Source organism: Peromyscus leucopus, chromosome 1 (assembly GCF_004664715.2).
Source record: "Peromyscus leucopus breed LL Stock chromosome 1, UCI_PerLeu_2.1, whole genome shotgun sequence".
Classification (NCBI taxonomy): Eukaryota; Metazoa; Chordata; class Mammalia; order Rodentia; family Cricetidae; genus Peromyscus; species Peromyscus leucopus.
Window position 1 is genome coordinate 162,893,333 of NC_051063.1, and position 23,776 is coordinate 162,917,108.

Below are 23,776 nucleotides of genomic sequence, written 5' to 3' on the forward strand. Positions count from 1 at the left end.
CAAAAGGCACATTCATTATTCAGCACATCAAACCAATAATCTTTTAATCAGGATCACTATCTATTTGGGATTCTCAGAAATTGAACATAGCTGAGTGGTGGTGGTAGCACACACCTTTAATCCCAGCACCAGAGAAGCAGAGGCAGGTGGATCTCTGTGAGTTTGAGGCCAACCTGGGCTACAGAGTGAGTTCCAGGAAAGGCACAAAGCTACACAGAGAAACCCTGTCTTGAAAAAAACAAAAAGAAATCGAACGTATTTTGATAGGTAATAAAAGGCTTTTCTATATTAATATGAAGTTATTTTTAGCACAGGTTTGCTGATGCTTAATAATCAGTGAATGAGGCAAAATGAATTCCCATATTCATTGGATCTTTCTCCTGGCATTGAGTTTTCTGATACCCTATAGCAGAAGAGATGAATGAAGTTTTTCTGACATTAGTTACATTGGGGGGGCGATATAACTCTGGCTAGATTTAAACTTAGCATAAAGGCTTGACCATGCCACTGATGTTTTGGATTCTCATGTAACGAGTCTTTTTTTTTGTCCCACCAGCGAGCTCTCAAATAATGATACAGAGACATCTTATTAATTATGAAAGCTCGGCCTATAGCTTAGGCTTGTTCCTAACTAGCTCTTATAACTTAAATTAAGCCATTTATATTAATCTACATTCTATCATATGGCATTATCTCTCTTCCATCTTGTACCTCCTGTTTCCTCTCTGTGTCTCCTGCATGCCTTGATTCCTTCTCCTCTTCCTTTTCTCCCCAGAAATCCCACCTATACCTCCCGTCTAGCTATTGGCCATTCAGTTTTTTATTACAAAAATCATAGCAATACATCTTCCCACAGGTACAAATATCCCACAATGCTCTAGTCAGTATGAATTCGGTAGTGGTCAATAAGCTGTGAGCCATGGATAAAGGCCTGCCCACATTCTCTACATTCATAAGGTTTGATACCAGGATGAATCCTCTGATGTTCAGTAAGTTGTGAACTTCGAATAAAAGCCATTCCACACTCCCTGCATATGTAGGGTTTCTCATATGAATGAATCCTCTGATGATGAGTCAGCTGGGAAACACGAATGAAGGCTTTCCCACACTCCTTACATTCATAAGGCTTGTCACCTGTGTGAATCCTCTGATGTTGAATGAGGTATGAACTACGACTAAAGGCCTTTCCACAGTCCTTACATCCAAAGGGTCTGTCACCAGTATGAACGGTCTTATGTCGCCTGAGCTGTGCATGCTGTCTGAATGCTTTCCCACATTCCGTACATTCATAAGGTTTTTCCCCAGAATGGATTCTTTGATGCCGAGTAACTTCTGAGCTATGGATAAAACCCTTCCCACAGTCCTTACATTCGTAGGGCTTCTCCCCAGTGTGGATTCTTTGGTGTACAGTGAGCTGTGAGTGCTGTCTGAAGGCCTTTCCACATTCTTTACACTGATAGGGTCTAACTCCTGTGTGAATTCTCCAGTGCACAGTAAGCTGGGAACCACGAATGAAAGCCTTCCCACAGTCCTTACATACGTAGGGTTTTTCACCTGTATGAGTTCTCTGGTGCAGAATAAGCTGTGACTGCTGCCTAAAGGTCCTTGCACATTCTTTGCATTCATAGGGTTTGACACCAGTGTGAAGTCTCTGATGGAGAATAAGGTCGGAAGTACGACCAAAGGCTTTCCCACACTCCGGACAATCATAGGGCTTCTCACCGGTATGGATTCGCTGATGCTGAACAAGGTGTGAGGCACGACCAAAGGCTTTCCCACACTCCTTACACTCAAAAGGCTTTTCTCCAGTGTGAGTTTTCCGGTGTTGCATAAGGTGTGAGCCACGGCTAAATGCTTTCCCACATTCACTACATCCAATCCGTTTCTCAACAGTCCTGTTGCTCTGGTGTAGTAGGGTGACAGATGTGTAATGCTTGAAAGCAGGCATGCTTTCATAGGTGACTCCCACTTGCTTGAAATGGCACTCCTGTCTCGCTCGCTGTCTCTCAGACTGGTCTCTGCATTCCCAGTCATCTGTGAGATGGGAGTCCTTAAGGTCTCGGTGCTGAAAGCTTTTCATCACCTCCCATTTCAACGACTCTATTTCAAAAAGTCCTGTCTGTGGAACTATCTCACACTTTGACTCCAAGTCTGAAAAATCAGAGAAAAACAAAAACAAATTATTTTTACCATGAGGAATAAAAACACCACAGAAAATATGGAAATAAAATGAAAATTTTCATCATAAAAAAACTAATGGCTTAATATGTCTCAAACACTGAGCGATTTTTAAGAATGCACAAATATGGCAGAAGTATACTTGATGCCAGACTGGGGCAAGAAAAGACATTAAGCCTGAGGTTTGCAGTCTTGAAATTGATCAGAGTAACCCAGAAAATGCGTTAGCAATGCAAATGTCCAAATGCCCTCCTGGTGTGTGTGCATGTATACTAGCAAAGCAGGAACAGCTGGAAATGAGGGTGGAGGGAGAACAGACACAGCAACTGAAGTCACGAGAGGATGAAGCCCTCACCCAGGGTGAAAGATCCCAGACTAAGTCAAAGAGGAAAGAAGAGGGCGGGCACAGGGCTCAGCAAGTACATGGACTGGCCACCAAGCTGCCGCCTGACCTGGACCCCAGGACCCACAAGGTGGAAGGCAATGAGTGGAATCTGCAAGTTGTCCTCTGCCTTCCACATATAGATAAACACACACAATAAACAAAAGTAACTTATTTATCTTATTTTACTTAAACATGTTTGTCTTTTTTTTTAATTTCATGCACATTGGTGTTTTGCTATAGGCATCAGATCCCCTGGAACTGGAGTTACAGACAGTTGTGAGCTGCCATGTGGGTGTTGGGAATTGAACCTGGATCCTCTGAAGTACAGTCAGTGCTCTTAACTGCTGAGCCATCTCTCCAGCCCCTTTTATTATTATTTATTTATTTATTTATTTATTTATTTAAAGATCTTTGTAGCTTGTGATGGATAGGCATCTTTTAGAACAATTGGCACCAGACCTGGGGCAAGTGAAAACTCTCCCACGAGAAGAAGAGGTAAGAGCTGGGGTGACCTGCTGCCAACACTAAGATGGGTTCCCGGTATAAACCCTGTCTGAGTTTAGGAGGCAATAAAAACTACTGTGCCCTGAGATTGGGTGTGGAGAATGTTTCCTGGGGTTTGATTGCTGTATTCACAGAACAGGGACCACTGATGTCCACAACACATCCAGTGACAAGGCCTTCTGCACCAGGGCCCCGGGGGGAGAGCTGCATGGTGCTCATGGAGAGCACTGGGATGGCGAGAGTCCCACGACACCCGCACCGCAGGCCAAGCTGACTCCTGAGGAGAAAGGGATTTTACAGCCTTTTGGTTTTTTAAGACAGGGTTTCTCTGTGTAGCCCTGGCTACCTGGCAATATTGGCACATGCCTTTAATCCCAGCACCCAGGAGGCAAAGGCAAGCAGAGCTCTGAGTTCGAGGCCAGCCTAGTCTATAAACAAAGGAAGGGATTTTAAACAAAAAATGATCAAAGAAAATCCAAAAGAGATGTGGTGAAAGGAAAAAAGAGCACCAAAGCAGCAGATTCATGAAGGAGCGCAGGCAAGCCTCCTGCCGACATCAACAGGCTAGAGAGGCAGGGAGAAGAAAGGCCTGTTAGAGGGCAAGGGTGGAGTTCTCTCTGAGGAAGATCAAAGCGAGGAGGCAGACAGGTCAGAATCTGCAGCTCACGGAATAAAGGTGTTTATTCTGAGACAGAGAGACAGAGACAGACAGAGAGAGATAGAGACAAAGACAGAGAGAGATAGAGACAGAGACAGAAACATAGAGAGAAAGAAAAAGATAGAGAGACAGAGAGAGAGCTGGGCTGTGGTGTCACATGCCTTTAGTCCCAGCACTCAGGAGGCAGAGGCAGGTGGATCTCTGTGAGTTTGAGGCCAGCCTGGTCTACAGAGTAAGATCCAGGATAGCCATGGTTGTTACACAGAGAAACCCTGTCTTGAAAAAAAAAAAGAAAGAAAAAGAAAAAAGAAAGAGGAAGACGAGTTGGAGGTGGCACACTGATTAAGAGCACTGGCTGCTCTTCCAAAGGACCTGGGTTCAATTCCTGGCACCCACATGGCAGTTCTGTAACTCCAGTTCCAGAGGGATCAGATGCCCTCTTTTGGCCTCCTTAGGGAACCAGGCATGCACATGGTACAGACATACATGTAAGCAAAACACCCATCCACATAAAATAAAAATAAGACAATACATATACATGAAATATTTTCCCAAAGTATAACTACCTGATTTATCAACCATAGAAGACAGAAGGCAGTGGGAGAAAATACTATCTAATACAGAATGTTTTTAAATTTTTATGTGCACGCCAGTGCTGACAGGGTCCTGCTCTGCTTCCTAACTCAGGCCTTCATTCTACATCAGGTTTCCCTACAATCACTCAGGTTACAGCTATCAGCTGGCACACTGTACCGTTAGTCCCATGACCTCTCCAGCCAGACCAGGTCTTACTCACCTGGGTGCCAAGGTCGTGTCATATAATTTGTAACCAGCCATGGCTCTTTCCCTTGCTCCAATAAGAAGATGACATCAGGCTTAGAAAGGACAAGTCCTGTTTACAGGAAAAGAAATGAGGCATGAGCATACTGTTTACATTTCAAACTCTGGGGCTGGAGAGATGGCTCAGTAGTTAAGAGCACTGGCTGCTCTTCCAGATGACCCAGGTTCAATTCCCAGCACCCACATGACAGCACACAACTGTCTGTAACTCCAGTTCCAGGGGATCTGACATACATGATGGACATACATGCAAACAAAACACCAAACATCAATGCACACGAAATCAACAACAACAAACATTAAATTTCACTTTGTAGGTCAGGTGTGGTGGAGCATGTCTTTGATCACAGCACCGGGGAGGCAGAGGGAGGTGGATCTCTGTGAGTTTCGAGGCCAGCCTGGTCTACAGAGTGAGTTCCAGGACAGCCAGAGCTACACAGAGAAACCCTGTTTTGAAAAACCAAAACCAAAAAGGAAAGAATGCGTTCCTGTTTCTTAGTGCTGCTGTAAACTGCTTGCAACCCGTTCCCATGATGCATATCCTTCCCCTGTTCCTTCCCTTTCATTATACCTTTCTAACAATTTAGAACAGCAGACTTTCTCGCTCCTGTGAACACTTTCTCTCTCCTAGAAAAGGGACGTGGCTTTTCTCTCAGATCCAAACTTAGGATGAGACAGCTGGCTGGCCAGTCCCGACTGCACCGCAAAATACAGTTTGCTTTACCTGGACAGTCATGGATTTGGTCTTTTCTCCTGGCTTTACCACAGAGGACAATGTAGAATTCCTGACCTTCCTCCCTCTGTCTCCAAGTGCTGGGATTACAGGTGTGGACCCAGATGAATGGAGGCAATTATAAAATAAGGATGAGAAGACTGTGCAAAGGACAGGGAGATGGAGGTGCCCAGTGGAATGGCCAAAGCCCAAAACAATTCTCGTGGGAAAAAATGGAGGACAGCCATTCAGCGAGACGTTTGAAAGTGTCCCGAGAAAATCAAAGGGAGATGGGCTGAGCCTGTAGCTCAGTGGCAGAAAGCCTTGAATACGAAGCACTAGGTGGGATTCCTAGACTTTAAAGAGCAAACAAAATCCCTGGACGTTCCAGACCATTAGTTTTGAACTGTGATTAGATGCCCTAACCTCCTCCCTCCCCTCCAATAGTCAGTGCCGGCTACGCCTCAGGCTGCCTGCTGCCCCTGGCTTTCCCGTTGTGAATGGCAGGTCACAGGCCAAGGGCGGTGAACATGGGGGCATTTCCTAGCCTTCTCCCTCCCTTCTGACCTGGGAGACACGTGGAGAGTTCTCACAGCTGCTGGCTGCATCCCTTTGTCCCCTGGTCACCCCTCAGGCCAGAGGTGCACACAGCAAACTCCCACTGCCCCAGTCCCAGGGGTCCCATTTCCTAGGTGGCCCTGGGTCCTGTCGAGGCCTCACCTAGTGAGAGCAAGTGACTGAAGTTCTCCAAAGTCACATCTCTGTACAAGTCCCTCTGAGCGGGCTCCATCCACTTCCATTCCTCCTCAGAAAACTCCACAGCCACATCCCTGAATGTCACCACTTCCTGAAACAATAGACTTAGAGTGAATTAAAGATTTTTTTTCTTTTTTCTTTTTTTAAACTTTGAGACAGAGTTTACTCTGTATAGCCCTGACTGTCCTGGAACTCACTCTGTAGACCAGGCTGGCCTTGAAAGAACAGAGATCCACCTGCCTCTGCCTCCTGAGTGCTGGGATTAATGATGTGTGCCACCACCGCTGCCTCCAGTTACACAGACATAAGTTTTTGTATATAGTTTCTGATAGTATGAAATATGGTTTTTAGTTTATGTGTATGGGCGTTTTGTCTGCATGTATGTCTGTGTATCATCTGTGTGCCTGATGCCTGTGGAAGTCAGAACAGGGCTTCTGACCCCTGGAACTGCAGACAGATGGTTGTGAGCCACCACGAGGGTGATGGGAAATGAATCCAGATCCTCTGGAAGAGCAGCCAGTGCTCTTCAGCATGGAGCCATCTCTCCAGCCCCATGAAATAGGTTTCTTAAGAGGGAGTGACATGAAACAGCATAGGAAAAGAAGCCGCTGAAGTCACTGGAAAGGGTCACCTCATCTTCAGTCCCATCGATGGCTCTGAGAAAGTAAGCTACCATCTTCCTCAAGAGAATGCATTTCCATCCCTCCGGCACCCCGGAGGAGCACTGTAAATAGTGCCAGGAAGAGAGGAGATGGAGGGAGAGGGGGCCCCATCATTTGCTCCCTGAGAGCAGGTCACAGAGGCATGGTGGCATAAAGAACACAGATGTTCCTATGCTCTGAAGGGTTGGAGGAAATTACAGGCTGGTGAGATGGCTCGGCATGTCGGAGCACCTGCCGCCAACCCTGATGATCCGAGCTCCATCTCCATCCACACGGCAGAAGGAGAACTGACTCCTTTGAGCTGTCCTCGGAGGACCACATTCACACAGGAGCTGGGATACCACATGCCACCAACAAAGTAACTACTAAATGTAAACACCATGCCATCAACAAAGTAACTACTAAATGTAAACACCATGCCACCAACAAAGTAACTACTAAATGTAAACAAAATAACTAAATGTAAACAAAGTCTGGGTGTGGTGGCGCATGCCTTTAATCTCAGCATTTGGGAGGCAGAGGCAGGCACATCTCTGTGAGTTTGAGACCAGCCTGGTCTAATAGTGAGTTCTAGGCTAGCCAGGACTATACAGTGAGACCCTATCTCCAATAAATACATTTAAAAAATGTAAAACAAAAATATTTGAGAGGATATTTCAACTTACCTGAAGGGCCATGGTGAATCATTCAGAACTGCCTGACCTACTCTGATTTCTCTTTTTGGATAAATGAAGAATCCTAGAAAAGGAAAATGGAGAAAAGGATAAAGGCCTGATGAACAAGTTCAGTCCCAGAACTCGGCAGGCTGAGGCCCGGGTAAGAGCCAGAACACACACACACACACACACACACACACACACACACACACACACACCTGTGGAAAGTAGAAAAAAAATGAACCAGAGATAAGGGTGGCAAGGGGCCCAGACCTGGTCGTGGAGAAAATGATGGCGTATTTGACACCGGTGAGAATTATCAGAGAGAAACCCCTGGAACAAGGAATGATCTTGAGTAACAGCGGTGACGTTGGGGCTGCGTTACAGATGGCTAGCACCCTCCCCACCCCGTACTTAATGAACACCCAGCATTCCCAGCTCCAGAGGTCAGAGGATCTCACTTGATCCCAGCTGCACTGTATGTGTCTCTGTCCTTTCTCCATTCCATCACCGTCCCAAGCCAGACTTCCAGGCCTCCAGGGTCAGGAAGGTTGACCTTTGGCCTTGTGTTGGCTAGTTTTTAAGTCAACTTGACATAGGCTAGAGTCATCTGAGAGGAAGGAACTTCAGTTAAGAAAATGCCTCCATAAGATCCAGCTATAAGGCATTTTCCTAATCAGTGACTGATGGGGGAGGGCCCAGTCCATTGTGGGTGGTGCCATCCCTGGGCTGCTGGTCCTGGGTTCTATAAGTAAACAGGCTGAGCAAGCTATGAGAAGCAAGCCAGTAAGCAACACCCCTCCTCGGCCTCTGCATCAGCTCCTCCTCCAGGTTCCAGCCCTGTGTGAGTTCCTGCCCTGACTTCCTTAGATGAAGAACGGTGACCCCGGAAGTGTAAACCAAAGTAACCCTTTCCATCCCAAGTTGCTTTTGGTCATGGTGTTTCATCACAGCAGTAAAAACTCTAAGGCAGAAAACTGGAAACAGGATTGTGGAGTACTGCTGTACCAGAACTAACTATGCTGGTTTTTGGAGGATTGTAGGCCTTTGGGCTGGCAAAGCTGTTGAGTGTTCAGAGTTCAATGGGCCGTTCTTTGGGAGCTTAGAAGATAAGAATGCTGAGAGAAATGCAGGCGATGGAGGCCTGGTTTGGGAAATTTCAAGACACTATTTTGAACTAAGAATCTGTCGTGTCTGGTCAGCTGGGGCTGAAGAATCAGCTGTGATTAACAAGAGACCAGAACCACTGAGGAGAAACCTTCTGGGAAGTGTTTCCTCAGGATGAGCACACAGAAGCTGTGTTCTAGAGGCAGCCAAGGCTGAACCACATGCTGGCAGCCAAACGTGGTCATGTGTAAGAGTCTCCCAGTGGTTCTGGTTTTGAAGGCATGAAGGGGTCATGGAGGGCAGCTGAGGCTTGGCACTGTGAGAGGCCAGGAGAGGCCATTGGTGAAGGGGCAGCCTCAGGGGCAGTTGGAGCCCCAGGATTGAAGGGGTCATGGAGAGAGTTGAGACGTGGAACCATGAAGAGGGCCCAGGAGAGGCTATTGGTGAAAGGGCAGTTGCAGCAGCAGACTCCAGTGCCATGGGACACATACACACGTACCCCCCCAAAATTCATTTTAAAAAGAGAAATCAGGACGATGGTGAATAAGGTTTGGAAGTAGTTGGTACTAGAGAAGCAATGTCAACCTTCTGGTTTTAAACACTGTCATGTCAATTAATGTAATTAATGAATATCATAAATATAGTTATTGAATGAATACTGTGAATGTAATCAGTGAATACCACAAATGTAATTAATATCATGAGTGTAATTAATGAATATCATGAATGTAATTAAAAAAAATAAATAAAAACACTGTCATGTGACTAGCATTTGCTGTTCTTATGGAGGACCTGGGCCTAGTTCCTAGTGCCCCTGTCAGGCAGCTGGCTACTCTGGTGTGCTTTCCTGGCCTACTTGGCACCTGCACGTACTATGTGGTGTACACAGCATGTCAACTTGACCCAAACTGGAGTCACCTCAGAAAAGGGGACCTTGGCAGCAGGCAAGCACATGGTGCCCCTACACACACATGTAGGCAAACACCTGTACATATAAAATCTAAAAATTAAAAAAAGAATATATGGAATTCTATCTTTGTAACATTTTCAAGTCTAAAACAATTTCAAAACCTTAGGGAAAAAAATGTAACCCACATTAGGGATGCAGGGAGCAGAGAGTCTTGTATAATATTGGAGGGACCAGCCTCAATATTATACATCCCAGGGGCTCAGGAGAGAGAACTACTGACGGCGAGGACTATTATCAGGAAATATAATCGCAGCACACCGAGTTCTATAGTCCACTTGCTTTAATTCCTCTGGCATAACATCCTTTATACACAGCTTCAGTTCTGTTCTCATGTCTAGCTCCTTTCTTGCCTGATTTCTCTCTGTATTTATCTACTGTCCCCTCTAGGTTCTATCTTAATTCCTTCATCTAGTTCTGTCCCTTCTAGGTTCTCATCTATCTAGTTCTTTCCCCCATCAGCTTCTCTCCCATCTCCTTCTCTCGCATCTGGCTCTTCCTCATCTTGTTCTTCCCCATCTGGCTCTTCCTCATCTTCCATCTCGTTCCTCTAGTCCTCTCTTTTTGCTCTTCAATCTAGTTCTTCCCCATCTCAGCTCGTTCCTCTCAAGTTCTTACCCATCTCGTTCTTCCATTCTCTTCCCTCCTCCTTCTCTGTCCTCTGCTTTACAGTTATATATCTCCCCAAAATCACAATCCTCCCCTCCACCCAGGACACTCAGCCTGAACTTCCTCAGGCAGTGATTGTCCACTATCAGGATCAAATGGAGGGTTGATAAGAATTACAAAGAAGGGCACTAGTTGTTAATTGCCATTTGTGACCCAAAGGGGAAGTGACTAATGAATCAACTAAAGGCTAAATATGGGTAATGTCTAAGAAGAGGGGTCTTACGTGCACAACTATAACCTTAAATGTGTTTGGTAAGGGATGTTAAAAATCTATAAGTTGCTAGGTCAATGGGAGAAAATAAAACTGTCTTCTTTTTTCCTGTGGCTCCTATCTGTCCAAGCTGTCTGCCGTTTTTTCTGCAGGGTGGGGGAAAGTGTGCTCAGTCTCTAGGCAACCTGTGTACAGCTAGACGTCTCTGGTGATAGTTAAAGGGAGATCTGGAACTGGAGGTAAGGTTTGGGAAAGGAGGAAGTAAGGCTTAATTGGCACATCCGCCAGGCCTTCTCAAACAGGTAGCCTGGATGCTTAAATCTGTTCTTAGAGAGTACAGAGGTATCTCTGATAAGGTACTTTCCTCCATCCGGTGATGGACCTGGCCAGATGCTACCAATAATGATAATTACAGCGAGGCTTGAACTGGGAGTTCTGGCTGAGCATAGCTGTTAGCACAGAAGGTTATCTAAATATTCCTAGAAGTGGTTAGGTAAGTAGCTAGAGGTCTATAAAGTTAGTAAGGCTGTAAGAAAGGAGGGCCTAAGCTAAATTGTGTAAAACTATTACTTAGTGTCCACCTGGCCTAGGCGGCGTCCTCTTGTGAATTTACTGTAAGTCAGGAGACTTGTACGTGGGCTGCTATCACTTGTTAGTCCTTGGAAGTTGGGCGCCCCCCTGGGTGGTGTCTCCTTGTGGAATTTAAGTCAGGAGACTTTCAGGTGGGCTGTTATCATTGTTAGTCTTTGGCAGTTGGGCGTCCATCTGGGTGGTGTTTCCTGTAGTCCTTGAAAGTGGCTAAGGGAGATAACTGGTTCCAGAGAAAGCCTTTCCTGAGGCTGTTCTCCAAATACCTGGAATGTGTATGTCCAGAGAGTGATCAGTCTACACTGTTAGTCCTTCTTAGGGAAAAGTCAATTGGGAAAACTATGAAGGCACACATGATTTTCATAACAGAAGACAGCTGATATATAACAAGCCAAGTAACACCAAAAACTCCTTGGGATTTGGCTTCCTCTGGAGGAATTCCCTGATCCCTCCAGGTAGTGACTTTGCCATAACCAGCTGAGTTCTTATGATATATTTCTGCGGCCCGCAGCAAGAGAGGATATGAGTCTTCCTTCCACTTATCCTCAGGCCGCTCAGCTTGTACTCTCGGGATAAACACTGGATGTCAGATCATTGAGGGTGGTGAGGTGATTCTGTCAGGAAAGCATGCCCAGAGAAGCAAGGGTTTCGGGGAAAGAACAGAACCCGGTGCATTTTGAACTTGGCTTTTGGATGTTCCATAACTAACCACTGAGCTTTGTCTCAGCTCCTCATCACCTTCTTAGAAGAGGGCTAGAAGAAAGGAATCAGGAGTGGCCAGGGCAGTTTTGGGCTCTGCAGGGGATGGAGGTCACAGAAGATGGGGCATTCACTCCAAGGTTAGTGTTACCTCGGGAAACTGAGGCCACTACTGTCCAGGGCCAGAATGTGCCCAGATGTTACAGGACCTGCTGGGGCCAGAGCAGTAGTCATAGACACGTCACACTGACACACTTGGCTGCTGCCAGAGATGTCACACAAACACAACAAACAGCACATCAACTCTTTTTTTAGAAAAAACATTTTTTTATCTTTGTGTGTGTGCACATATACAGGTATGTGTGTGCCATGGCAGCTATGTGGAGGGCAGAGCAGAGCCTCAGATGTTGGTGCAAGCCTTCTACCTTGTGCTTTACACTGCTATGCCCTCCAGGCTAGTTTCTCTAAGAGCTTTTGGAGACTCTCCTGTCCTAGAATCCTGCAGGAGCTGGGATTACAGAATTAGAAACACGTTACAGCAACTGACGTTGATGTGGGTTTGGGGATCCAAACTCACATTCTCATGTTTGTGCCCCAAGAACTTTACCCACTTAGGCATCTCTCCAGCACCCTTCCGCATTTTTTTTTCTTTGTTCCTGAGATAGGGTTTGTTTTGCAGTGTATCTCAGGCTAGCCATGATTTTGAGATCCTCCGGCCTCAGGAGCCGAAATGCTGGGATTACAGGAGTATATACTACAACGCTCAGCTTCGTTCATCCTCTCGGAACACACAAGGTTACAGTCAGTGTTAGAAACCTCCATACGCTCCACAGTCACTTCCCTTGTCCATTACTAACATCCTAAAGGCACCCACTACACAGTCACAACCACACATGGTGGCACACAGAAAGCACAGTACGCTGCATCCAGCCATACTGAACATTCACTCTGGAGACAGTCATCAGCAAAGACAGTCCGCATACACAGCATCACACAAGGTCCTTCCCCCTCCCTTCTCCCCAAGGGACACAGTAAGGATACCTACGCAGTGCTGATGCAGAGCCACGGACACAGAACCCTGCACACAGTACTACACAAGGTAACTTAACCCACACAAACACCGGTCACAGTTACAACTTTATTCACACTCCCCCCCAGGAATAAAGGCAACGGGCACATAACACACTACAGGAACACGAGACACCACTTCCACAATCACAAGATACCGGCACCACAACACACAGTATCACATGTTTGTACAGCAACAATCAGGTATACACTTGGAGACAGGTGATTACCGCAGCACACTTATAAGCACTTATAAGACAACCGGTCACACTGCCACCATCAAAACCCATTTAGAATCCTGCAGCCCGGGACTGCTCCCACGTGCACAGTCCCAAGACTCGGGACACGCCCGGTCCCCGCCCAGGACTCCCAGACCCCTCACCTTCGGTCTCCGTAGGACGCCAGCGCTAAAGAGTTCATTCACCAAGTTGAGATGCAACGTCAGCTCGCTATGGACTCTGGGAAGCGTAGTTCAGAGCCACCCCAGCCATGGACAAGATGTCGTCCTCTTGGAGGCTAGGCTCAGTCTATTTCTGAGCTGCGAGGTATCAAAGAAGTCCCCACTCCAAACATCCCACCAGGTGTGAGCTTGTTTGGGTCCAAGTGACAACAATCTACCCAAAGAAACCCCAGAACCGAAGAAGAGGCGACCAAGTCTGCGCGCGGGAGACCGACCCACGACCCACAATGCCTTGTGGGAAGTGTAGTCCGAGGCCGGAACAGCGGCGCTGCAGAGAATAGACGACAGCCGGTCCAGTGGCGAGCAAGCCCCCGAGCGCCGCGGAGGCTTCTGGGAGTGCGTGCCCGCTCTCGGAGTGCGCAGACGCAGGCCAGCGAGTGGACATTTTGGTCTTTGTCCGCGGGTCAGCACGGCCTCTGGGTCCACGTGGCGCCGAAGTAGGAGGTGGGATCTGGGCGTCCTGGGTCGGTGGGGCCGGGAGGCTGAGGGGAGGGTTCCGAGCGTTGGTGGCGCGGCGCGGGGGTCGAGGGTGGGCTTAGAGCGCCGGCCTGCGTGGGGGACGGGGACGGGGGCCTCCGAGGAGCGTGCGGACGTCCGAGGCCGACTCTGGCCGCGAAGTTTGCCCCGCTGTTGGGAATTGTTGAGGGAATGTGAAGCTGGGCGTGGGGTTATGGGCGGCTGTGCTTGACGAGACTGTGGAGACGGGTGTTGGGGCTTCACGTCTGCGCCGTAGTTCCCGTGTCGAAAGTGCTGATCATCGTAACGGGGCCATCTTCCCCAAGAGCATCCGTTTTATTTGGAGACTTGAGTGGAGGACGAAGCTAAAGAGTGACCACTTTTAAAACAGTGTTTATTAATAGTGAGTTTATAGCCAGGCAGTTGAATTTTGTAATGTTTCGTAAACATTAATAAAAATGTTTAGATCTTAAAAAACGATTTTTATACTAAAGCGCAGTCGCTTATGAATGGAGGTAGGATATAGATTACCCTGGCATGCTTAATTATACAAAATTTCGTTTGGAATTTTTTTCTTTCGGGGGTGCCTGCAGCAGACTCCGTTTCTGATTTTTCAGGTACGTTAATAGAGCTGCCAGGCAAATTCGCATTTCCTTTTGAGGAGCGTCATTCCACTGAAAACCCAGGATTAGAGAGTCAAGGTTTAGGTCAGGAACAGTTCCTCATTTTAAAATATTTTATTTACCTGTATTTGTCTGGCCATGCTTGCCTGAACGCATGTGTGGAGGGGTGAGATCAATTTTGGAATCGGTTCTGTCTTCCCGTGGTGTGGGTTTTTGGGTCGAATTCAGGTTGGCAGTCTTGGAAGCAAACGCCTTTACCCGCTGAACCATCTCACAGGCCCAGGTTCCTCATTTTTTGAAGAAAATGTAGTTGTTGCTGTTCTGGATCATAGAAGTCATGACTCCTTCATGAGTCTAGGTCTGTGAATTACGTGGCCTGTGGGAAAACTACTGCCTGCCATTGCGGTCACTGTAGACAGTACCGGCATTGGCGATTTTTTTTTTCTTTTTTCTTTTTTTAATAGTAAAAGCAAAGCAATTGAGTACCATTGCAAGTCTTTAAATTTTCCAGTGGTAGAACCCATAACTAGCATGCAGAGGTTCTGAGTCAGCCCACACCACCACCAAAAAATGTGAAACCTTCACATTCTAGCTGCTTTTCTTTGGGAGTTTTTTGGTTTTTTTTGGGGGGGAGGGGGCTTTGCTTTTTTTTTTTCTTTCTTTCTTTTTTTTTTTTTTTCTTGGTTTCTCAAGACAGGGTTTCCTCTGTATAGCTTTGAGATCTTCCTGCCTCTGCATCCCGAGTGCTGGGATTAAAGGCGTGCTCCCCCACTGCCCGGCTGCTTTTTCTTTTAAAACTTTATTATTTATACACAATGTTCTACTTGCCTGCATGTACCTGAACATCGGAAGAGGGCTCCAGATCTCATTACAGATGATTGTGAGCCACCATGTGGGTGCTGGGAATTGAACTCATGACCTCTGGAAGAACAGCCAGTGCTCTTAACCCCTGAGCCACCTCTCCAGCCTTAGCTTTGCTTTTTCAAGACAGGGTTTCTCTATAGCCCTGTAGCCCAGGCTGGCCTCCAAAGTCAGATCTGCCTGCCTCTGCCTCTCCAGTGCTGGGATGAAAGGCGTGCGACACCACTGCCCGGCTCCTATCTTTTGAAATGTCACATTTTTTTTAAGATTTTATTTTTGTTTAATTTTTGTGTGTATTTTGCCTGCAAGTACAACTGTGCACCACAAGCATGCACCATGCACTGCCTGTAGAGGGCACCAGATCCCCTGCAACTGGAGTGAGAAAAAAGACTTTTTTTTTTTGAGACAGGGTTTCTCTGTGTAGCCCTAGCTGTCCTGAAACTTACTCCTCAAACTCAGAGATCACCTGCCTCTGCCTCCGAGTGCTGAGATTAAAGGTGTGTGCCACTACTGCTTGGCCTATATTATTTTTGAGATAGTATTTTAATTACATTTCTCCCTTCCCTTCCTTTCCTCCCTTTAGTTGAACTCTCAAGTGCCACAGTGTGCATGTGGAAGTCAGAGGACAACTCGAAGGAGTTGGTTCTCCTCCACTATGTGGGTAGAGAAGATTTAACTCAGTAGTTTAGGCTTGGTAGCAAGGACCTTTACTTGAGCCGTCTTGCTTGCCCCAGAGTTGGGAGTTTCTTGAAATTTTTTGAGATAGGGTATCATTTAGCATAGGCTGACTTTGAACCGGCTATGTAGCAGCTGAGGCCGTCTCTTCCTGTCTGCCTCCCGGGCTCTGGAATTATAAGGATATACCATCATAACCAGCTTATGTGTTGCTAGGGATTGAAGCCAGGGCTTCCTGTATGCTAGGCAAGCAGTCTTCCAACTGAGCCACACATCCTCAAGATAGAGGAAAAGGGGCACCCAGGAATAAAGACATTCCAGAGCATGTGTGTGGGTTTCTCAAAGAGTTGCATTTCATTGTCTCTGCAGTAGTCGTATATACCATTCTGGTGGGGTTTGGAGCCAGTGTCTTCCAAGGATTGCTAAGGAACCTCACAGGGTGTTTATTGAGGTGCACGTGAGAGGATTACACGTGATAAAGTAGAACTTGCTCACTGGGATGCAGTAACTTAGGGTAGCCTCTCTGTAAAAAAGTTAATAGTCTGATTTAAGACCCCCAGAAAATGTCTGGGAGAGGAGTGAGTCCCAGCCCAAGGTTGTATACATTCAGGCCTTGAGATTGGTTCTGTTATAGAAACTACAGAGGGGCTGGATGTTGGTTCATTTCAGTGAAGTAAAGCCATGTAAGCGTGAGGACCTTAATTCAGGTCCCCAGCACCCACATAAGCCAGGCGTGGTGGTACACTTGGTGTTCTTGTCTCGGACCCCAGAGAAGCTAGGGTTATAGGCTTAGTTTTTTCATGTAAATTGTAGGGTTTGCTTGTCTGGATAAGGAGAATGTCCCCCACAATTGCTATTGAGATTGTATTACATTTATAAAATAATTTAGAGGAAAGCAGCATCTTTATAATGTTAGACATTCCTATCTGTGAACATGTGCTTTATTCTGATGTCATTTGGAGTCTTAAGTGTTTACATTTTTTTTGCTTTGTGTGTTTTTTGAGACAGGGTTTCTCTGTGTAGCTTTAGAGCCTTTCCTGGAGCTCACTCTGTAGCCCAGACTGGCCTTGAACTCGAAGAGATCCATCTGGCTCTGCCTCCTAAGTGTTGGGATTAAAGGCATGTGCCACCACCACCCAGCTAAGTGTTTACATTTTTAAAAAAATTATTGTGTGTGCTTGGTGTGTAGATGGGTGCACAGGTTCCATGATGCACATGTAAAGGTCACAGTAAAATTGATTCTTTCCTTCCACATTTATGTGAGCTCTAGATGTCTTTCTTTCTTTTTTTTTTTTTTCTTTTTTTTTTTTTTTTTTGTTTTTTGTTTTGTTCCCTCGCTGTCCTGGAACTCACTCTGTAGCCTAGACTGGCTTCAGACTCACAGATCTGCCTGCCCTACTTCCAAGTGCTGGGATTAAAGGTGTGTGCCACCACTGCCTGGGGTTCCAGATACTAAATTTAGGTTTTCAGGTTTGCACAATGAACCATCTCAACAGCCATTAACATTTTTTCGTGTAGGTTTTATTTTATTACTATTGTTATTATTATTTGAGACATGGTCTTAATGTATATAGCCCAGGCTGACTTTGAATTTACATTCTTCCTACTTCAGGCTCCAGATCATGCAAGCTTTAAATATTTGAGAAATATCTAACGATGTTTAATTCTTGTTTTTTCTTCTGAGTTACTACAGTGAATGTAGTAATAGTTGGACTGTATGAAGCTTCTTAGTTTCTGTATTAACTCTCTTCTTAACTTACTGTGTTACTGTTTATATTAAGTAATACTGAGATTGAGACATCATTGTGTTTATTTAGCACTTACTATAGATAGCGCCTGCATTGTCACTTTTATTCTAGTGCTGGAGATTGACTACAGATTGCCAGGCCGCACTGCCATTGCGCCACGCTGGCAGCCACCTGCTTTCTTTATACTGTATCTTTTCTCCTGCCTCTCTCATTCCACTGTTTAAGATCTTGAGTCCCTTCATTTTTTTATTCTTGTAGTTTGTGGTACAAACCAGTTTGATTGTTTGACATTTGCATCTTGGTAGCCACATTTTATGTTTCCTCTAAGATGGTTTGCATTTTAAAAAAGTCAGGACCAGTGGGTAAAGGTACTTGCCACCAAGCTTAGCAATTTGAGTTCCACCTGTAGAAGGAAAGAACCAACTTCCACGAATTGTTTTCTATGGACTTGTGTTAGTTGGGTGATAATTACCTTATTTTTATATAGTCAGTAGTCGTTTTATCCTGTTGAGTAATTTCTCATTGTTAGGCAATTTACTAATTTCTTAAATGGAAAAACTTATTTTTTCAGGAGTATTCTCATGAATATCATTTTTTTAAACCAGATTTTCCCTTTAAGGATTCTCTTTTCAAAATTAAGAGATAATAATTGCATGGAATTTCTTCGTTCTGGAATATGGGCTATCACAATCTTTCTAAGCACAATCCTCATACACAGAGTTTTATTTTTGTTTTTTTTGTTGTTGTTTTGTTTTGGAGACACAGTTTCTCTGTGCAGAGTTGTAGCCTGTCCTAGGACTCGCTCTGCAGACCAGGCTGGCCTGGAACTCACAGAGATCCTCCTGCCTCTGCCTCCCAAATGCTGGCATTAAAGGCATGTGCCACCACGACCCAGCTTATTTTTGTCTCTCGAGACGGGGTGTCTTGTGGTTCAGGGTAGTCCTGGACTCGTTATGCAAACAAAGGTGGTTTGAGCTCATCGTCCGGCCACCGTCTCCTAGGTGCTGGGGTTACAGGAGGAGGAGTGCACAAAGCTAGCAAGTTGTTTTTTTTTTTGTTTTTTTTTTGTTTTTTTAAGGGTTTAATTTAGAATCTCATGAATGCTAGGCAAACATTATGCCTTTGAGTTATACACTAAACCATCTGAAATTTTATTGTTCATAATGTGTGTGTGTGTGTGAGTTTGTATTGAAATGAAAATATAATTACTTCCCCCCCCCTTCCTCCAGAAAATATAATTTCTTCCCCCTGCTCCCTTCTAGACTCATGGCCTGTTTTTCTTTTATATATATGTATATGCTTAGTCCATTTGTAGTGGTACTTGTATGTATATGATTTCAGGGGTGACTAGTGGGATTGGATAACCCATGAGAGGGCTTATCCCTGGGGAAGACTCTTTTTCCTCTTCTCAGCATTCCTTAGTTGCCTGTAGTTCTTTGTTTAGGGTAAGGTCTGATGAGATTTCTCCCTTTCATGTTAGCATGTCTGTTGGTGTTACACTTGTTCACATCCTGTTTATTTAGGCAGCCTTTGTTGAGTATCAAAGGTAAAGCTTCCCTGTCATTTCTAGGAGACACAGTCTTACATCAGTTTTCCTGATCCTCTGTCTCTTGCTGTCTTTCCGCCTCCTCTTTCATGGTGTTCCTGGAGCTTTAGGTGCAACAGGTGCATCTATTGTGGCTGGGCACTCCATGCTCAGTTGTTCTCTGCATTTTGACCAGTTGTGGTTTTCTGTGATGGACTCCACCTGTGGTAAAGACAGTTTATTTGATGATGGGTGAAAGCCACACTTAACTGTGGATATAAGGATAAATATTTAGAGTACAGTTAGGGCCTGGGCTGGTTTAGTAAATTGGCAGTAGTGGGTTTTCCTCTTAAGACCCCAGGTAGTTGACTAGGTTTCCAGTACCAGACATTATTTTCCTTCTGTTGAGCATGCCTTGAGTCCAGTTAGACAGCTGTTGGTTACTACCAAGCTATGAGTGTGACTTTGTACCCTTAGGGATATCTTACTGTGTGTTGATGTAACCAACCGTCTTATTAAATAAGAAACACAGAAACAATGTAAAAGAGAAAGCCGAGAGGTCAGAGCTCAGAGCTAAAATCTCACCCTTCCTCCTGCTGTCCCAGCTTCGCGAAAGAGACCTACTTCCTGTCCGTTCGTTTTTTTATAGTATGTTGTTCTGCCTTCTCATTGGTTGTAAACCCAAACACATGACTGCCTCGTCACTGTCTGAATGTACAGCCCCCTAGGTCTTAAAGGCATATGTCTCCAATGCTGGCTATATCCCTGAACACACAGAGATCTTATGGGATTAAAGGCATGTGCCACCACCGCCACACTCTTGCTATGGCTCTAATAGCTCTGACCCTGAACACACAGATATCTATGGGATTAAAGGCGTGTGCCACCACCGCCACACTCTTGCTATGGCTCTAATAGCTCTGACCCCCGGACAACTTTATTTATTAACATACAATCAAAATAATATTTCAGTACAATTAGATTACCACCACAACCGTGTTGGTTGTTGATATGGTTCATAGGTGTCATAGATGCGTGGGATTATTGGTTGCTTCCCTCTCCTGGAAGGTTGCATGGCATCTTCTAATACTGTGAAAACTAGCATTAGATAATGGGAAATATTTGGGTAATACTAACTAACCTACAGGAGGTATTTGTTGCTTGCTTACCATACATTACTTATGTTCCTTTAAACGATTCTTTGTGATCTGTTGTAGGAGCAGCGGGAGATGACAAGTATATAGAACGACATCCGGATCTGGGAGGTCAGTTGAGTCCACCAAGGAAAGTGGTGAATGCAAGAAGATTGGAATAATCTTTTCTCTGCTCACAGACTTCATTTCTTTTCTTGCTTTTTTTCAGAACAGACTTTGCTTTTTAAAAGGCAAAACATTTTCAAAGCTTCAAGCTTTGAGCTTGAAACACAATTCAGATTTAAACAGGAAGTTGTATGGGAAAGAGTCATCCGTTTTCAGAGTTTGGAAATCCTCTACCATAGCCTACTCCTCCTGGTAAGAACATCTTATAAGTAGAGTCCAGTGTGGAAATGCCTGCAGTTTAAATAAACACTTCCCCATTGGTGCATGCAGACTAGAGGAAAAGCTTATGAATTTACCATCTGTGGGGAAGCGTCTACTCGTGTCACATCTCACTGAATATCGAAGTCATGCTGAGAGGAAGCCCTGTTTTTCCAAGGAATAGTGAAAAGCCTTTAGCTAGATGACAGATCCCTCAACGTCAGAAAATTCATGCTGGAGAGAAACAAGTGAAATTTGCAAAAACAACATTGACTGTCAGAAAACTTACATTGGGAAGAAAGGTTTATACTGATAAAGTTCTCTTAAACCTTGTCCCTAACTCTGCATCTGCGTGAGAGGTCAGACGCAGAAGCCTTAGAACTATAAGAAATGTGGAAATATCCTCAACCAAGAGTAAGTCTTCAGTTCTCAAAAATTTCGTATTGGAGATAAACCTCGTGAATGTGATAAAGCTTCCATTCAGATGTCACACCTCAGTCAACAGAGAATTTTAAGTGGGGGAAGCCCCTTTGCCTGTAAGGTATGTGGGAAACTCTTCAGCCACAAATCAAATCTTACAGAGCATGAGCACTTTCATAATAGAGAGAAGCCTTTTGAATGTAATGAATGTGGAAAAGCCTTTAGCCAAAAGCAATATGTCATTAAGCATCAGAACACTCACACTGGAGAGAAGCTTTTTGAGTGTAATGATTGTGGAAAGTCCTTTAGCCAGAAGGAAAATTTGCTGACCCATCAGAAAATTCACACTGGAGAGAAACCTTTTGAATGCAAAGATTGTGGGAAAGCTTTCATTCAGAAGTCAAACCTCATCAGACATCAGAGAACTCACACAGGAGAGAAGCCCTTCATATGTAAGGAGTGTGGGAAAACCTTTAGTGGCAAATCAAACCTTACTGAGCATGAGAAAATTCACATTGGTGAGAAACCCTTTAAATGTAATGAATGTGGAACAGCTTTTGGCCAGAAAAAGTACCTCATAAAGCATCAAAACATTCACACTGGAGAGAAACCCTATGAATGCAATGAATGTGGAAAAGCCTTCTCTCAGCGAACATCACTTATTGTGCATGTGAGAATTCATTCAGGTGATAAACCTTATGAATGCAATGTATGTGGAAAAGCTTTCTCTCAGAGTTCATCTCTAACAGTGCATGTGAGGAGCCATACAGGTGAGAAACCCTATGGTTGTAATGAATGTGGGAAGGCCTTTTCTCAGTTCTCAACCCTGGCCCTACATTTGAGAATACACACAGGTAAAAAGCCTTATCAGTGTAGTGAGTGTGGGAAGGCTTTCAGCCAGAAGTCACATCATATTAGACACCAGAAAATCCATACTCATTAAATGCTCTGTGAATATCTTCAAGATGGAGAAGTGTTCATTAAGAATTTGCACCACATAGTGCATCGTGTAGTTATTCTGAGGCTGAGCACCACAAATCAGCCAAACATTTCACATAAAATGTCATAAACACCGGGGAAGTCATACTGAAGAGGAAGAAGTTTGTATGATTAGAAGCCCGCACTCAACGAACATAACAGAAAACAAAAGTAATGCTGAAACTTTAAACACAGTTATCTACAATTGAGAGTGGAAAACAAGCCTGATGCTGCTAACAGCATAGATCTGGAAGTCTTCACCAGTCTAATAAGTAAGTTGTATTAGAAGAAACAAAATAAATTATATTGTCATACAGTAATATGTAACGTAATTTCAAGAGGACAGAAATTATAGAGTGATAACTATGCATTATATGAAAAGAACTACTTCAGATGAACACCAAGACTATGTTTGGAGGCAAATTGTTCTCTGAGGAGCAAAGCTACACACCACAAACTATCAACTGTAAAAGTAAAATATGTGGAAATTGAGAGCAGAAATATAAAATGCTATCCATAGTACAAGGCATGACCTTGGGAGTGGGAAAACATTCCTTGTAACATTTGAAAATACTTAGTAATTCTCATGAGTAATTATGCTCCGGAGGTTAGGTACCAGGAAATTTCCCATTTAGAGTAGCCAACTATTAGAACTGAACCACATGTTAGGAATGGAATGAGAAGTTTTTAGGTGGACTATTATGCAGACATCCAGCAGATGCAACAATGAGGTGTGTGTGTAACTGGGCAGATTCTGGAAGTGATGTGGGGAAACTCAAGTTGCAGAGTGATGCATATAGATGCATTGACTGTCAAGTTCACTTTCCTTCTTGAAACTCAGCTTATCGTGGTATAAATACATACATGTATGTAAATGTTTGCGATGCATCAGAAGAATGCGACCCACTCCTGAGTAAGAGTGAAGAAGGGAAGGGAGTGAGTGGGAGGGGGTGGGGAGGGCCCCAGCTTTATATATAAGCATTCATTCTCTTAAAGACGGCAAGTAAATATATGAAGATACTGGCTAACTTTTGGTTGTGTTATATGGATATCATGTCTTATTTTTTGTACTTTTCTGTATTTTTAAAAATAAGAATGGAGGTAAAGGTGGGAACTCTGTACCTGTAGAAATGTTATAGTCGATTAATTCCCAATCAAATACTAAGCTTTTATAGAAGATATTTCTAAAACTTTAACAATGAGTGGATGGACTTGACACTCTATGTAATGAAATTATCTATTTTATTAAAATTTAAAGTGACAGCATATTCTTAAATCTTTCAACTTTATTTCACTATGTTGAGTATGGTCTCCTTGTTACATTTGAGCGTAGGGACTTTAAAGAACTTTAGGTGTGTGGGCATCATTTGATATTCAGTGTTTTATCCCTCCAGCTGTTTTGACAGACACTTGTTTCTTTTCCCAAGGGGTGGTAGGGTAAGAGGCTCATACCTTTTGGGCCTTCCTGAAGAGTTAAAATTCCTTCTTGGTCATCACAGTTTAATTTGGTACAGAATATTAAATCGTGTATTGGGGTGGGGCATGTGCATTGCATGCAGATGTGCATGTTCATGGAAGCCAGAGCACAGCCTTGGGTGGTGTTGCTTGTGCTCTGTCCACACCGCACTGGCCTAGCCCAAGCTGACTGACAGCGAGTCCCATGGATCTGCCTAGCTCTGCCTCTCATCAAGGCTGGGACTACAAGTGCATACTGCCACACCCAGCTTTTTAAAGAAAATTTTTAAAGCATGGTTTTAAGGAAATGGAGTTTAGGTCCTATGCTTGCAAGGCAAGTACCTAATTGACAGCTAGCTCCCGGGTCTTGGGGTTTCTTACATTTTGTGTGGGGCATA

At 44.6% G+C, this 23,776-nt stretch overlaps 2 protein-coding genes across 5 annotated transcripts; one reads left to right on the plus strand and one right to left on the minus strand.

Annotated features, from left to right (window-relative positions):
- Window positions 1-798: 798 nt before the first annotated feature.
- Window positions 799-13,390, minus strand: Znf565 (zinc finger protein 565). Of its 3 annotated transcripts, none has more exons than XM_028855328.2 (5): window positions 13,043-13,390; window positions 7,361-7,433; window positions 5,998-6,120; window positions 4,522-4,617; window positions 799-2,151 (listed from the first exon to the last, which is right to left on the minus strand). In XM_028855328.2, exons 2-5 carry the CDS (start codon window positions 7,380-7,382, stop codon window positions 878-880), a joined length of 1,515 nt encoding a protein of 504 aa, XP_028711161.1. In that variant the 5' UTR covers window positions 7,383-7,433; window positions 13,043-13,390; the 3' UTR covers window positions 799-877. The 3 variants fall into 3 exon arrangements, with proteins under 3 accessions (XP_028711161.1, XP_028711163.1, XP_028711164.1); XM_028855330.2 differs by having other exon boundaries at window positions 5,998-6,124; XM_028855331.2 differs by lacking the exon at window positions 4,522-4,617.
- An 89-nt stretch (window positions 13,391-13,479) lies between these two features.
- Znf146 (zinc finger protein 146) lies at window positions 13,480-23,191 on the plus strand. Of its 2 annotated transcripts, none has more exons than XM_028855354.2 (3): window positions 13,480-13,564; window positions 20,226-20,273; window positions 20,371-23,191. In XM_028855354.2, the coding sequence occupies exon 3, from the start codon at window positions 21,010-21,012 to the stop codon at window positions 21,886-21,888; it is 879 nt and encodes a 292-aa protein (XP_028711187.1). In that variant the 5' UTR covers window positions 13,480-13,564; window positions 20,226-20,273; window positions 20,371-21,009; the 3' UTR covers window positions 21,889-23,191. The 2 variants fall into 2 exon arrangements, with proteins under 2 accessions (XP_028711187.1, XP_037058214.1); XM_037202319.1 differs by having other exon boundaries at window positions 20,376-23,191.
- The last annotated feature ends 585 nt before the right edge of the window (window positions 23,192-23,776 follow it).

What these genes read in the sequence shown, in the direction of transcription:
- Znf146 (XM_028855354.2), top strand. Translation starts at nt 21,010, where the DNA reads ATGTCACACCTCAGTCAACAGAGAATTTTAAGTGGGGGAAGCCCCTTT.
- Znf565 (XM_028855328.2), bottom strand. Translation starts at nt 7,382, where the DNA reads ATGATTCACCATGGCCCTTCAG. An exon ending in GATTCACCATGGCCCTTCAG is followed by an intron (nt 6,121 to 7,360) that starts GTAAGTTGAAAT and finishes TGTTTCAGGAAG; the next exon opens with TGGTGACATTCAGGGATGTG. An exon ending in CAGTCACTTGCTCTCACTAG is followed by an intron (nt 4,618 to 5,997) that starts GTGAGGCCTCGA and finishes TCCTGTAAACAG; the next exon opens with GACTTGTCCTTTCTAAGCCT.